Below are 16,597 nucleotides of genomic sequence, written 5' to 3'. Positions count from 1 at the left end.
TCTTAAGACACCATACTGCAACCCCATCAAATCACTTAAGCAAAGTAACAGTAGGCTTCAGAGAACTTTATTCCTATCCCCTACGCATAAATTTCATTTATGACAGCTCCTTACTATAAGGTAATTCTTATGTTTAGCTTCCTCAGTTATTCTTCCTTCAGCATCGTCATATCACCTTACTGGAACCAAAACTTTATTTTAATACATAGGCACTTCAAATTGAAAGCTGCTCTTCCAGACAGTAGCTACTGCATTTTTTTGTATGTGGAAAGGATTCCTATATTTAGTACTTCTCTACACAAGTTTCCAGAAAGATTCAAGGTCAGGATTACAGACTGCTGAACACCTTAGTGTTGACTTAAGTTTTATCTTCACTGTTCCATGCACACGATCATCTGTACTTTCGAATCTCCTATACCGAGTTCAAAATGTAGATGCCAAATGTATGCAAATCCTTCTATCTGACGACTCTACAGGTAGCAGCCCTGGTCCTGCAAAAATCAAGAAATTAGGCCAGGACCAAAGAGGAACAGTCAGAGATACTGACCTGACACCTGGAAGTATCATTTTCCTATAGCTCATCCAGGCATTGTATTCATGTGGAAAGGTTTAAAGAACAGATTAGTAGTTTATTTCTTCTCTGTCTACAAAATCTCAACCCATGTTGCTTCTTAGAAGACTGCCCCTGATAAATGATTTTTATATAAGGCTAGAATTTTTATCCGACTGGATGTTGCATACCATAAAATGACTTATGGAAATAATGAGAAATCTGCTAATACATCTTTATTTTCTTCTTGCTTAAATAGTCAAGTTACAGGTCAGGTAGTCCTGCTACATATTTTACACTTTTATCAATGTAAATATACAGAATTATTGCTACAGATCAGCTCAACTGAACCCCCAAGAAACAAATCACTGCTTACTTTTTCAATGACTAACTATTGTATCACCTTTACTTGGAAATGCCTGTTCATCATAACTAAAAATTACTCTCCCCTGAACTTTCAATAAACAGCAGATTCAACAGAAAGAACATTTAGGTGGGTCTTCAGTTGTTAGGATCAAATATATCTTTAAAAGCACTACTATGACTTAAGAGAAGTTAAGGAAGTTTTGGTTTTGCTTCTTTATAAATATACCTGCCTAAAAAACCCCATCACCTAATTGATATAGTTTTGATATAATAAACATAATACTTACCAGGGAGGGGAAATTTAATTATCCTAAAATACCTGCATTACAGAGGGTAGCAGTCAGAATTCTGGTGCCCAGCTATGTCTCGTTGAGAAGCATCATCAGAAGCCATCCTGTGCTAACACTAAGCAAGAACACCCTGAGTTTAGTCAGTGTGATACATTCATCAGTTATGACTACAAAACAAGTTGTATCTTTAATCCACTACTGAATCCCTTCCATTCACAGGAGAGGGAAGAGGCAAAGAAATAAGACTTGAGGAAGTTAGGCCATCTGTCCAGGAATAGTTACATTTAACATATTCAGAAAGCCAGCTTACCTAACCTAGGCTTTGACTAGGAAGAAGCCTTCTCCAGTGATCCACACACACACACACACATCACCACGTACAAACTACAGATTCCTTCAGAGTGTGCCAGCTTTGATTGACACTAGCTTACTGCTTAACAGACTAGGCTGATGACTGCAAGTTTATTTAATTTATAATACCGTTTTACAGTGAATTGGTGTTTTGTTCCCTGCCCAAGGGTTGGGGTTTGTTTTTTTTCTAACATCAGTCTTCTTGGCAGAGATGTTTTATGATCAGACACTATTTTGTGGCTAGTGATGTCATGTTTAAGTCTGGAAGCACAGCAACAGATACTAAACTGCTGCAAGCATGCCTCACATGAGGCAGGATGTGGTGTCTATCAGCATATTCAGTGAAAGAATATCTGTTTATAGTAGGAGCAAAAATAAGTTCCTAGAATGTCAGCAAAGGTATACACTTACATCAAGTCAGTTACTCTGCAACAGTGCCCACTTCTGGAGACAAACATATAAAAGTGTAATCAGCAAAATCAATCTCAAGTGCTACCCTGCATCAATGATAGTTGAAACATTAAGAGTAACAGAAGCAGACTGATATGCTGTAAAGCAGCTTTGTAGAGAAGAACCTGGAAAATAACAATGTGCCCTTAAGCCAGCAATGTGCCCTTGTGGTGCAGAATGCCAATGGTATCCTGAGCTGCACCAGCCACTGCACTGCCAGCAGGCTGAAGGAGGTGATCCTTCCTCTCTGTTCAGCCCTGGTGAGACACACCTGGAGTGCTGGGTCCGCCGCAGGATCTACAGTACAAGAGAGACATGGACACAAGCAGCTAATCCTGGACACCATTCCTAAGCATATGAAGGATAAGGTCATCAGCAGTAGTCAACATGGAGCTACAAAGGAGAAATCCTACTTAATCAATCTGGTAGTCTTCAGTGATGGAATGATTGAGTAGATTAGAGGAGAGCAGTGGACGCTGTCTCTCTTGACTTCACAAAGGCTGTTGACACTGTCTCCCATACCATCCTCATAACCAAGCTCAGGAAGTGCTGGCTAGATGAACAGTGAGTTGGACTGAGAATCAGCTGAACAGCAGAGCTCAAAGAGTTGTGATCAGTGGGGCAAAGCCTAGTTTGAGACCTTTAACTAGCAGACTGCCCTAGCAGTCAGTACATAGTCCAATCCTCTTCAACTTACTCATCAATGAACTGGATGAAGGGACAGAGAGCACCCTCAGCCAGTTTGCTGATGATACCAAACTGGGAGGATAGGTTGATACACCAGAAGGCTGTGCTGCCATTCAGAAAGATCTGGACACACTGGAGAACTGGGCAGTGAGTGAGGAACCTCATGAAGTTCAAATGAAGGTGCCAAATCCTGCACCTAGGAAGCAATAACCCCATGCAGCAGTACAAGCTGGGGACTGACCTGCTAGAAAGCAGCTTTGCAAAGAAGGACCCGGGAGTCCTGGTGGACAACAAGTTGACCATGAGCCAGCCATGTGCCCCTGTGGCCAAGAAGGTCAATGATATCCTGGGGTACATTAGGCACAGCACTGCCAGTAGGTTGAGAGAGGTGATCCTGCCCCTCTACTCAGCCCTGGTGAGGCCACATCTGCAGTATCGCATCCAGTTCTGGGCTCCCCAATACAAGACAGACACAGAGACACTTAAGGAAGTCCAGTAAAAGGCTACTAAGATGATGAAGGGATTGGAGCATCTCTCTTATGAGCAAAAGCTGAGAGCTGAGACTATTTAGCCTGGAAAAAGAGAAGACAGAGGAGATCTTATCAATGTGTATAAACACCTGAAGGGAGAGTGTCAAGAAAACAGGGCCAGACTCTTCCTAGTGATGCCCAGCAACAGGATGAGGTGCACAAACCGGAAGAACTTTACTGTGAGGTTAAAGAGCACTGGCACAGGTTGCCCAGAGATGCTGCAGAGTCTCCATTCCTGGACATTCAAAAGCCATTTGAAAGAGTCTTGGGTAACATGCTTTAGGTAACCCTGCTAGAGCAGGGGTTTGGACTTGATCTCTAGAGGTCCCTTCCAACCCCAATCATTCTGATTCCGTGACCTGCTGGAGCAAGTCCAGCAAAGGGCCACAGAGATGATGACTGGAGTGTATCTCCTATGAGGAAAGGCTGAGACAGTTGGGTCTGTTCAGCCTGGAGAAGGGAAGACCAAGGGGGGAATCTTATCAATGCATTTTAATATCTGAAGAGAAGGTGTAAAGGAAACAGAGTCAGACTCTTCCCAGTAGCAACCAGTAATAGGACAAGAGGCAAAAGGCACAAACTGACACACAGAACAGTCCATCTGAACCTAAGGAAAAACTTCTTTGCTGTGAGTGTAACAGAACACTGAAACAAGTTGACCAGAGGTTGCGGAGTCTCAATTCTGGGAAATATTCAAAAGCCTTCTAAACAGGGTCCTAAGTAATCTGCTTTATGTGACCCTGTTTGAGCAGTGGGATGGACTAGATGATATCCAAAAGTCTTTTCCAACCTCATCCATTCTGTGAAGCTGGAAATCAGTGTTTGAAGTACTCCACAACAGAAAGAGATAAATTATAAAGATACAGTTTCTTGAATTATTGACTTATTACTTGTTAATATTACAATGGTATCTTAGTCATCAAGGCTATATCCTCATAGCTTGCTGTAGCAAGGGAAGAGTAACATCCACACATTCCTCTTCAATGTACTCCTCCCTCCATTTAAGATAATAGCTCCTACTTTCCTCCAAGTTGGCCAGGTACTATAAAATGACTTTCCAAGTCGTATTAAAGCGGTGTCAGATGCAGAAAATTCAAGATCTAGCACTATGTCTGGATATGAACAAGTTGAGAGGGGTGGGGAGGAGAATAATGAAGTGTGATACTTTCAACACCGAGATGGCATTTTAAATCCACTTTCAAATACAGTATTTCTTGCCAAAGAACTCCTATTCCCAGCAAACATTGCCTTACTATGTCACCAACACTCATGAAAGCATGACTAAATCAAGTCCCTAGAAATCCTATAGACAAATTAAATATTCAATCCAGAATGGTAGAAAATTTCATCAAAATCAGTCTGGCAATTTGTGGGAACAGGTGATGAATGACTGCTCCCCAATCAGCTTCATGGAATGTTCATTTCTAACAACTGTCATTTATGCAAATACACATGCAGCAGAATGGGATGAACTTTGTTCAAAGACAATGAGAAGAATCCCTGAGACTAAGTTTGCTTGACCAGTGTACTAATTAAAACAAAACAAAAAAAAAAAAACAAAAAAAAATTACATAAGACCATCTGATGATTAACTAAGTGTTTATAAGGACACCATTCACAAACGTACAAATGCAAATTATGAGCAGAAGTTGTCATGTAAACACTAGATAATCAAGCTATATCTCATGCAAGTCAGTGATTAATTTCTAATGTACCATAGCAAGAATAAGTGAAAGTGATTTCATTTACAAAAAAACAAAAAGTACTTGTTTCCATAGAAGTAGATTTATTTTCCAGTTTTTCTTGCTTTTAATGTTTGTCATGGTTCTAAAAGCATTTTGAACAAAGTGTCACGACAGAACAGTTGGATTTGCTGTATATACCAAAACTAGCTCTTTCAATACACTAAATACATTAAATCCATAAGCACAGAAACAAATTACATCCTTCATATACATTTTCAAGTTTTGTACAGGCTACCAATTTCACAGTACTCCTAGAGCAGATTATTATAAATACTTACGGCAGTACAACACTCTGCTCACAGTACACAAGGGTAGCTGTAGCAATGCAATACTGGAATTGGTACCTAGTTATACCACTGTTAGACCACCTCTGTCTTTTAACAGCAGGTCATAAATGACTTAGAAGGATTTAAAAACTGCACTTACCCAAACACGAATGACCATGCAGCACTAAATTAATACTGCACTACTTCCAAGAAGGCCTGATAAGTAGTTCACTACTTAGTGTAACATTAATTTACCAATAAGCCCTAGTAGAAGCACAGTTCATTTTATTATGGGTTATACTGTCTGTACAAAGCCTCCCAAGAGTGCATGCTATGATTGCAGATGAATTCTTAAGAATATTTTACCTATCGTTTTTAATCTTAGTGTAATCCAAGATGATAAATTCCTGCATCACCTTAATCCAGTCATTCTACCTGACCATCAAGAGTTTTAATCACTTATGGCCATGTCTTTAAGAATCATCTGAGGTTTTTGTTTCTAAGGACTACACCAGTACCTAGACCTAACAATAAAGATGAAAGATTCTGCAAGGAATACAGCAGAGCTGGTTTTGTTTTTTAATTAAAGAGGTCCGAAAGCTAAGTGATGTCAATCTTTACTCTGTACAGGCACAACATGGTCCCTGCAACAAGTTTCTTAAACAGAGAATACGTAAGGGTAAACAATTTCAAGTTCCGTAAGTAAAATTTGTTTAAGGGTTGTTTACAGAATCTACTCATAGGATAAGTCACTCTGAACAAACCAGGAGAATCCAGAACCTCTTGTTGTGTACTCAAAGAAGGAAAGTAAAGTGGACTTCTAGAATTTCTACTGTTCTCAATCTCAAGACTTAAGTACAAATCCTTCTCTTCCTTTATGGAAGAGGGCCGATGGAATTGTGACTTTCATGTAGTATTTTCTAGAAGTTAACGCTTCCAGACATCCAAAATACAGAGTCCATTCCATGGAGTATTCTCTGTTAAACAGTGCCAAAGAATGTTTTCTTTTTGTCAAGAGTGACTTTATGCAAGTGTCTTTACGCAAATGCCTTAATACACTAGCCAAATACTGTAATTTTGTGTACCAGTCAAGAATTATCTTTTTTTCTCCCATCATTTCCAGACTGCTTCAGAGGAGTCTCGAGTTTAGTAAGACTAAAGAAAAACCTATGGCTTAGAAATGGCTCTGGGCTGGCATTGCTGCCAAATCGATAGAACTACCTACTTTTGACAGGACTAAAAGTCATCTGCCATTAAAAAAAGGAAAAGACTTCAATTCTGAATCTCAGCATCATCTTAGACACTAAAGGTCTGGTCATCTAAGGTAAGCATTCAAACATATCTCCAACCAGTCTCTCTTGTAAACTTGAATAAAAATTCAAAATCAGTTTCTAAGTATGTAACAGTGGGACCAACTCAAATCAATAAAATTTCAATAGCCTTTAGTAGACTACATTATACACATAGCTGAAAGACTTCAGCAACTAGCAAAGTTTGCTCAGTTTTACTTATATTTTCAAAACACAAAGAACTTGAACAATATTTTTTAATTGTATGAAGAAAACTATAGCACAGACCTTGATTCACCTAGTACCTGAAGGGAATGCATTAGGATTCTAGAGCTTTTAAACTGGCATTAACTACATGCAGAGCTTGAATGCAAAAGTGAAATTTTCAAAACTGTGTACTGGAACTATTTCCTAAAGAGGTGCTGTTATTTCATCTCCTACAAAGAAAAAAAATTAAATGAAAGGATCGTAGTAGTAGCTGATTACATAAAGGAATTGATTATCTTTTTATGAATTGTAATGTTTAAGAGGTGCTATCTGAAAGTCTTTGTAGCTCCAGGAGGTTCATTCTGTCCTCAACAATCTCTAATATTAATAGCAAATGTTTCAGTTAACATACAGGCTGCTTCTTCAGAAAAAAATATTTTGTCTTTAGGTCACATTGTTAAAATTTCTCATCTCCTTTTATACTTGTACATGGGACAGTTCTACCTCTATCAGTGAGATTTTTGAAATCAGCAATTTTTGGTGGTCCAGAAAGGTACTCCTAGGCTTGCAGACAATCCATTATAATAAAAGAACAGAAAAAGCAAATAACCCCAACCAAGCATGTTCAAGCACAGACTGCACATCCAAGAGGTTTAGTGACTCCCCATCTCACCTCTACAGAGGACATGGTTTTAAAGTGCATATGGGCTTTATCAGATGGGCTCCATGTTCAGCCAGGTTTTTGCACTAGGTGGTCATAAATAGACCCTGGTCCTGATTATTTTTGCTTAGCACTTATGAATGATTCCCTCTAATCCCCATCTTCCTTGCTGTTGGCACAGATCCTAACAGAAGCACCTATTAGTCTCATACAACGATTAATTATTATAAAGGTTTAGTTTCTTAAATGTGAAATAATTAAGGTTATAATCTTAACATTAACCTTAAGGAAATAACATTGAGAAATACCAAAGAAACTCCAGGTTGCCTTTCATCAATGCTTTTTATCTTTAATCTTTTAATCCACAAGCTCCTCAATGAATGCAGAATCCAAGCAGAAAGGGACTGAGATTTTACAACCTTGTGATTTTTGCTTGCCACTAAAAGCACTTCAATACACAGTTCCATTAGAAATTCTATCATTGATTATATGTTCTCAGAGATTTGTATGAACTTTTAGTTCCTGTATCTTGGACTTAGTGGACTGCTGTTAAAGACAGATTAGAAGGGCAGATCACTCCCTCATTTCAAGAGCGAGAATTTACTCAACAATAAAAAAAAAAAAGAAATCATTCCTCTGTCTTGCTTGCTCTCCCTTAAAACTTTTCAGAGTAGACTACATCACTAGATGAAACATCTGGACAAGGAAGTTCTCAGATAGATCTGGATCCATATCTCCTAAGAACAGAACACAGGTTGATTATAACATTTTAAAAAACACAACTAAACAAAAAAATTACCATTTGGAGAACATGGCCCAAATCAGACTCATTTCTGCTGCTCTTCTTCCCAAGAGGTTCCAAGTGGCCTACAAGAATGCTTGAAGATGTGCCTGCTACACCACCAAATTACACCAACAATTTAACATGAATTAGTTTTTAAATCAGAGACAGTGCTCTCTTTTGACTGCCTATGTACATCATACAATAGCTAATGATCTGCTCTTGACTCAAAAAAAGGTAGTCATGATATCAAAAGATACCAAATCTCTTACTCACAATAAATCATAATCTAAATAGATCCCTTTGTTCTAGAGAACTCCCACAGCACACACAGCAAAGTTTAGAGCAAGAGGAAGCTTGCTTCCTACCAAGGAAGAATACCAAACTTCCATTATTCAAGAAAGCTTTTTCTAGAGTTACAGTGACAACAGCCAGTTGGAACAGAGCACAGGCTGCGTGAATACACTGTCCTTGTTCAACTTTGTACACAAAGAGAATGTCTGGCAAGCTGCATTATAAAGCTACACAAAGCCACACAATGTAAAAAATTATAGTATCCTGTTGCTGACACTGTCAAAAACTACGCACCTACAGCAGGACAAACACCATTATAAATGCTTACTAGTCATCTTGGTACTTAATCAATTTAGCTAGCTAACTTTAAAAAAAAATGTATTCTTCCAGAAGTTCTATAATCAATGGTAAGAAGAGAAGCTTAAATTAAGGTTTAAGACCACACTCTTCAACAAAACAGTGTTCTTTACACCATTACTACACAATTGTTTGCATAGCGCACAGGTGATGCTAAAACATTTTACCTTTCTATTTAGACCAACTATAGTCCAAAAACTTCGAGTGCACAAGATTACTGCCAGCACGAAAACAGCTGAAAGCCAAGAGCTGCAAGAAACGATTCCTTGACATAAGCAAAATATTAGTTGAAAGCAGTCTCAAGTCTCAAGCAGAGACAGATGTTCTACAAGATTCAAGCCTGCAACTCTTCCAAGTTAAACTTTTCAGTAAGAAACTTATTTTGGGGAGTATTTCTTCCTTTAGAGATGATAGGGTGAGATGCAAAACAAGTTTTATTTTGCTATGACACGTTCTTCTCAGATGCAATTCTCAATTCCAGACATTTGCTCATTAACTCCTAGCTGGAAGAAAAAAATAGGGAAGTAAGTTGTCTTTTCTTCAGCTAAGCAGTCTTTCAATCGTGGGACAGGAGGGGAGAAGTTCATGGTGTCTTTTGTCTCATGTTGAGTCTTACCTGACATATTAGTAAAAAATATACACCAAAATATAAAGGTGCATGCCAAGACTTCTTTGTGGTGATTAGATTAGAGTTGCTAGATACCTCCTGTATGATGGAATGGAATCCCATAGCACAAGCAACTGAAGTTCAGCAGCAGTGGTGCCAGGGAGAGCAAATGACTATCTGCAGCTTGCAAGGATACCTGTAATGAAGAAGCAGTTATTATCTGACCTTCCACAATCAATGACATAAGTCAAAAAATTTGAAGTAAGAATCAAGTATGCAAGGGCAGTTATTTTAGCAAAATTAAGAGTTAAATGGTTAGAAATAGACATCTAATAGTTAATAGCTTTCAAAGAAAGGAATAATCTCAAGACAATTTCTATCAATATAAACAATATCAGTATTTGATCATATTTCATCACATCAAGCAATTCTCACCCTCCAATTGTCAGTCCACGGCATGCATCAGGTTTTTTCTGCATTTAAGGTTTTCTTGGAAACATGCAATTTGCAACAGCCTCCAAATTAAGTTAAAAAAACCCAAGAGTGCAAATTAAGTTAAAAAAACCATATCTAGTTTACATAAACAAATATATAGGCCACAAAACATACCCTTAAAGCAGGCTGTCATTTCCTGCAAGTTACATTGATTGTTTTTTCAGCTTCCTAATTGAAGCCATACCTACAAATTAGTATAAAGAATACTAGTTTCACATATACTGAAAGTTTTCCTTCAGTTTGTTTAGGTGTTTTGAGTAACATGTACCAAGGATTGCTAAATTCCATTTATAACTCTACAGTGAAAATGTAGCAAGAAGTTGGTTTGAGTAAACACTTCTGAGATTATATAAACCTGTAAATACCCTGTTAATAGGGCTACCAATCTTAGTACGTCAATCTGAAGTACGCACTATGAATGTTTCAATAATTTTGGGATGTAGTCTCATCTGTCCTGAAGACTCCAGATTCTTCTTTTATCCAGCTAGAGCAGCACTACCAGCTTCAAAGAATGCTAACCACTTCCTTTCTAAGTCAGTTGGAAATTATGTCTCCAAGACATGAAACTTTAGCTGCTCAAGTTGAAGATTTCTCACACTTAGTATTTGCCTCAAGCAGATGGGTTTTGGACAGTTTCATCCAGAAGCGTTTACAATTGTCTAACAAAGCTGGGAAAAGACTGTATTAAGAAACTCAATTGTTTTATGAATAGGCTTGCTACTCTCATTCTTTGGGGCAAGCCTCCACAAATAATGCCTTTCTATCTTTCAGGGAATTCAACCAAGCTCTAAATATTTTAAAAGTTTTTAAATACACAGTTTATAGGCCTTGTTTGCAAGCTCAAATTCACGACATTCTATCCACTACTCACATGCCAGGCCAAGACAGCAGAAGCTAAAGAGATCTTGTATAAGAACAGCTGTAGGTAAACCAAGGCATGTCCTATGGTCAGATTTATAATTGTATGTTCCACTGAAATTGCTTTACCACAAGGATGCTCTCAAATAAAAACTTAAGCCCCTCCATTTCTGCTACCCTTAATCTTTTAATTTAAGTCTATAGAAACAAAACCCTAATCACTTGGATATTACAGCATGGGCCTGACGAACTGCACTTAAGAGTCAACTTGCACAAGTAACTAATCAGATACATGCTATCTTATTTTCACTTCTTCCAAAAGAATAAATCTGATTTGCTGCCTTAATTTCTTTCTGACATTAAGCAACAAAATAACTTCAACAGTACCACTTCCACCTGCTGACCTCAACCTTCCATGAAATAAGTTTGGAATGTCTTTTTCACAAAAACATAGTAACTTAAGAGCAATTTCTGTCACTGCCTCATACCTGTACTCAGAAGAAATGTTTCGGCTACAATATTCTTCTCTATTCCTCTGAAGTGCTATGGAAAGCAAATTGAGATGATGATTTCTTTAATAAAAAAAGTCATGTAAATTTTTTTTCTGCATTCAAATTCCAAGGGTATGTGAGAAGATGAAGGAAGAAGTCAAAATAAGATTATACTGTGTATTGTTTATGGCATATAAAAACACTGCTCTAATGGCTTTTATAGCTACCACTTAAAAGCACAGTCTACTGAAGTAAAACAGTGTGCAAGTTTAGTTCTATGCAAGACAGAAGTTCAAATTAATACACATGTGGTCTTATGGATAACCTTAAATTCTGTGGCAAGTTTTCAAACAGAAACCTCAATGTGTTTTTACTGCTCATTTTTTCCAGCATTGCAATTTAAAGCTGGAAATCCCAAAATGACATCTTAGTCCCAGAAACTCTGCTTTGTTAGGTCAAGATGCCTAGAACTCATCCGCTCTAAAATCTCCTTCACTTTCTAAGATAACCTTCACTATCATTAATAAATATTAAGAATGTAACTATTCTCATTAAAAAGTGTTACATGTTTTCCAGTTAATACAGAGAACTTTCTATCAAAAGTCAGATTGGCTTGTTTTATTTTTGTCAGCTTCAGACAAACTCCACACAAAATACACTCTTATTGGTCTACTAAGTTAACACTTAATGATACATCTGTAACATTCCTACCTAACTCCTCAGAGTGTAGCAGGTGTATGGGGTTATTTACTCCAGCAGGGAGAAATATTTGTGCTCCTCCAAGAAACTCCCTCCAGCTGACGATCTTTTTATTTTTTTTTCCACTAAAGAAAGCAAGAAGCATTTCACTACACATTCCTGTGTTCAATACAGTCCTATGGTTAGCTGTAGGTTAGCTTACTATACACAGTAAAGAACACACACCCTCTTACAGCCAATCTTTAGAAAAATCTCAATCTATAGAATGACTTGATTTGTCCTGCTGATGTGCAATTATTCAGTTCTACAGAGAAACTGATCCTCAGGGAACTAAGGGTGTGGGTATAATTTACAGAGTGACCATCCTTCTCACTCTTCAGTGCTGCTTCAGCACAGCAGGTCCTCCTAGCAATGGAAGTGAAAAATTGGAACCAATCTGTTTGATCATGTAGTGGTTTTCCTGGTTTTACTAAGACGACTAGTAATACAGAGCACTACATTGACCACAACACTAGGTTCTTCAGTAGTTGTAGCATATTTTAACCCTTAAGAACAGGACCATGAAATATCATGTACTTAAAGTCCTACGTGTTTGAAGCTCAGACTACAGCAAACTACAGTATACCAGGTGAGCTACATTAACAGAAAGTGAACACTATTGGTCCAACTCAATTGCAAAGGTGTTTAGTCAAAAATCTTAGCTTAAGCAGTTTTCACATTTATCAAAAGCTAAGAATATGAATTTTTTTGAAATTCAGCCCATAAACTGTGGCTCACTTCGGCTTTTGTACCCTTGTGACTTCATGCATCTCCCTTTTCTGAGAAGAAAGGTACTTGCTCAGTCAGTCTGCCTGTACCCATCACCTGCTAGGTCAAAGCACCTCTAAGAATTCCCAGACAGATTACTAGCAGCACTCAGTAGTACAGTCACAGTTCCACTAGCATACTATACAGTTTTAACCATACTGACTGCTAAACTGATAGAATAGAAAAAGAATGTGTGGACTATACAATGTTTTTTCCTTGCTGAATGCAGCAATCTTCCCATTTTTCCATGTTCTTTAAGCTCAATATATTGCTTTTTGTTCACCTCTTATTTAATTGAGAGGCCCTTTTTATTCCAATCGCTTTTTATTCCCCATATTCCTGGGAGAGCTGCAGCTCTTTACATTCTCCATTGCTAATTCTCTCTGCTTCCAGTTTTAGTTACGAAAGAGCAATCCCTTTGACCCTTTTTCTACTTACTAGCACCACACTATCACAACAAATGATACAAAATCATCAAGGAAGCTTCAGAAATAATTAGAATAAATACAAGAAAACAGACATAAGTAATTCAAGAATCACTGACGCTACAGAAAACAAACAAAAAAAAAAAAACTTGGTTACTCTAGCTTTACTGAACACCATCCCAGGTATATTCTAAACTGCAAGAACTAAGTACTAGACTAATAAACACTGCCCATGGAGGTAGCTTCATCTACAATATTTTACTATTCTACTTTTAAAGTAAGACAACAGTTGACTAAAATCCACATATTTAAGATAATTAGTCTGGCTGCTGACAGACAACATAGAAAAGCACAACTCAATACAGACTCATTTCCCTTGCTTTTCAGGCAAAATGCATTCCATGCCAAGCCCTGTACTGAAGGAAGAGGTATGCTGGCACAAACACAGCACAAACCTAAGCAAGTTATACAACTTCAAGACCAACATCTGCATTTAGCTTCCTCAGAGAAACATGAGATTGTCTGTAATGGCCATGACAGACATGCTCAGAAATACTCCTTCTCATTAATGTATTTGCTATTGGCTTTAAGTACATTTCAGACTATGGCTTCAAAATCTAGACTTAGCATTTAGTCTCCAATGAAGACTTTCTAGCCAGAGTTAATAGCAAATTTTTAACTCTTATGGCTGTTTCTATCTTTGAAACACCTGTTCACCTGCTTTAAGGCACAATCTCACTGCCTTGCATCACTCAGCTTAAGTTAACACCACAACAGTCCTCTGCCCCATCCATAAGAGTCACTGTCCCAGAAATATACCATGCATCTGATACTCTTTTTCTCAGCTTGCATCTTGCCTGACTTGATCACTCGAGCACTCTCCGCACCTCGCAGTTTACCTAACACAGCTTTAAAGGCTGCACTGCCTAGTGAAAAAAAAAAAGAGAAAAATAAAAGTAGCCTGAGGCAATCTATTTGGATTCAAGCCCACCTATCCGCACGGGCGGGGAGGGGTGCAGGAGCTCGCAGAGAGCGATTCCCAACACCACTACAGCCGGGCCGGGACGAAGCGCCTCTGCCGGCTGCCGCCGGCGCGCCCCGCATGCGGCGCCGGGGCGTACGAGCTGCGCCCCGCCCCGCCGCCGGGCGGTCACGTGCCCGCCGCCGGGGGGGCGCCCCCCCCCCTCCCGCTCAGCCCCGCGCGCGCGCGCCCGGTGGGAGGGGTTCGCAACGGACGGTCCCCGAAAACCGTTAATCCGTCGCGCGGCGCCCGGACGCCGTTGGCGTGGCGCTCCGTAACGACCCCGCAGCGGGTCCTGACGGGACATTTCGCTTCGCGCCGCCTCTCCCCTTCCTCCCTCCCCCCCTCCCCCACGTGCGGGCCCCGGAGGCGGCGTCCGCCTTGGAAACCGCCCGCGGTACACCCGCGCGAAGGGCTCTTCCCGCAGCCGGCAAGGCGCAGAGCGGGAGGCTAGGGACGGCCGCCGTGCCCTCCACCCTCGATCTGGGCACCGCGGAGGGCGGGGGACTGCCTCCCCCTCCTACCACCTCCCGGCCGCCCTGTCATTTAGGTACGATAGAGGATGGGGGAGGAGCCTCCCCCGGTTCAGGTGGGAAAACAAAAACACAAAGGGGCCTCTCCAGCACCCGCACGCCCGTCAGCAGGAAGAAGGGGGAGCAAGAGACCCGAGCTGGACGGCAGAGCCTCTCGTCACGCCAGAGGTCTCGGCTCCCTCCTGCCCCTCACCTCCCTCTAGGCCCGCCAGGACGGGAGTAAACAAAAGCCGGAGTGAGAGGACGACACATGGGTTGGGATGGGGATCTTCACACAAAGAGCAGAGTAGGAGGAGGAAAGCCTGAGGTGGGAGAACGGGGAAGCCTCCCTCCATCTTCACCCTTGCCATCCAGGTAGGGGCGTTTCCGCCTCACCTGCTTGCCCCGGTAGAAGAGGCGCTGGCGGTCGGGGCTCACGCGGAAGGTCTCCTGGATCTTCTCCCGCAGGCACTCGATCTTGGTGAGGCGGCTCAGGTCGTCGATGGTCTGGGTCTCGGTGCCGTCTATGGTGCGGACTTGGATCCACATGGTGCGCGCCTCCCGCTACCTCAGCCAGCCGCGGGGAGGGGAGGGAGGTACCGGGGAGGCGATGGGAAGCGGGTCCTCTCCCGCTCTCCGAGTGCGCGACTGCACTGTGCGAGGCAGAAGGGGAGGGGGCCGGGCGCTTCCCCCGCTCTTTGTTCGGCTCAGTGGGGCAGGATTTTTAAATCCCGCGGAAGAGGCTCGAGCCTCCCCGCCCGCCGGGCCGCCGTCCTCGCTCCAGGGGGCGCGGAGAGGCCAGGAGACGCGAGCCGCCCCCCCCGCGCTTCGCGATGGCCCGCGCCGCGAGCTCCCGGAGGCAGCGCCGCGCGAGGCGGAGCCTGGCGGGAACCGGCACGGCCCGCTCTAACGGGCGCCGCCGGGAGCCATCTCCGAGCCCCGGGGAGTGTTTACCAGGCGCCGCCGCTCTCACATGGAGGTCACGGCGCCAACGCTGATCTCGCGAGAGCCCCCGGCCGCGGCCGTAAAGACACAACAACACCGGGGCGGGGGGGGGTGGGGGGAGCGGGCAGCACCACGCCCCCTCCCCCTCTCGCCGCGCTCCCGCCGCCAGCCCGCGCGGCGGCCCCGCCCCCTCCGCGCGACGGCGCCGCCCCCCTCCGCGCCGGGCCCCGCCCCCGCGGCGCTACCCGCCCGGCGGCTGGCGCGAGACGGCGTCGCAGGAGGGGGGGGAAGGGATGGCGCGCGCGGGGGGAAGCGGCCGTTAACGTCGCCATGGCGGCCAAGCGGGGCCGCCAGGCTCGCTCCCCGTGGGGGTGCGCGTCCTGCGCCTCGGGGGCCAGCAGGGCCTGCGGCCTGGCCTGGCCGAGCGGGCGGGCATCGTGAGATTGCCTGATTCCCCATCGACACCAAGGAAAACCGTGTCCGCGCGGGGAAACCTAGGCCCCAGCATCTCTGAAAACGGAGAACATTTCAACCAGATTTAGCTCTGCCTAGAAGATACAGATTAAGTCTAGCTGATGATCCTATTATAGATGCAAATGTGGGACAGGTCAAAGAAAAAAACCTTAATTTTTATCACAAATCAGACATGCATTTTACTATGAAAGTATCTGATACGGGACTTGCTGGAAACCAGGAAATGGGATCATGGAGGCCGATGCGTTTGGGAGGAATTTGCAGCAGCTCTATTGTCTGAATAATAAAACTTTGGCAGTTGGATTAAAATTCTTACAGACTGAGAAGATCCAGATGATACGTATATAATTTTGTGGCTTTTTTTTCTTACCAGATGTTACAAATATATGCCTTTGATAGGGAGTTGGGGAGAAACAGATCACAACTATAATTTTTAAAT

General features: G+C 42.1%; 1 protein-coding gene across 2 annotated transcripts in view; it reads right to left on the bottom strand.

Annotated features, from left to right (window-relative positions):
• Positions 1-15,693, bottom strand: part of UHRF2 (ubiquitin like with PHD and ring finger domains 2) — a 94,286-nt gene extending 78,593 nt beyond the window's left edge. For both annotated transcript variants that reach the window (XM_062599480.1, XM_062599481.1), the window contains exon 1: positions 15,136-15,693. In XM_062599480.1, the coding sequence (XP_062455464.1) occupies positions 15,136-15,288 (153 nt within the window). In that variant the 5' untranslated portion in view covers positions 15,289-15,693. The remainder of the gene's footprint in view (positions 1-15,135) is intronic.
• Positions 15,694-16,597: the final 904 nt, after the last annotated feature.

Source organism: Rhea pennata, chromosome Z (assembly GCF_028389875.1).
Source record: "Rhea pennata isolate bPtePen1 chromosome Z, bPtePen1.pri, whole genome shotgun sequence".
NCBI classification, from domain to species: domain Eukaryota; kingdom Metazoa; phylum Chordata; class Aves; order Rheiformes; family Rheidae; genus Rhea; species Rhea pennata.
The sequence above is the reverse complement of the archived record's forward strand: the minus strand, read 5'-3'. Positions and strand labels throughout refer to the sequence as shown.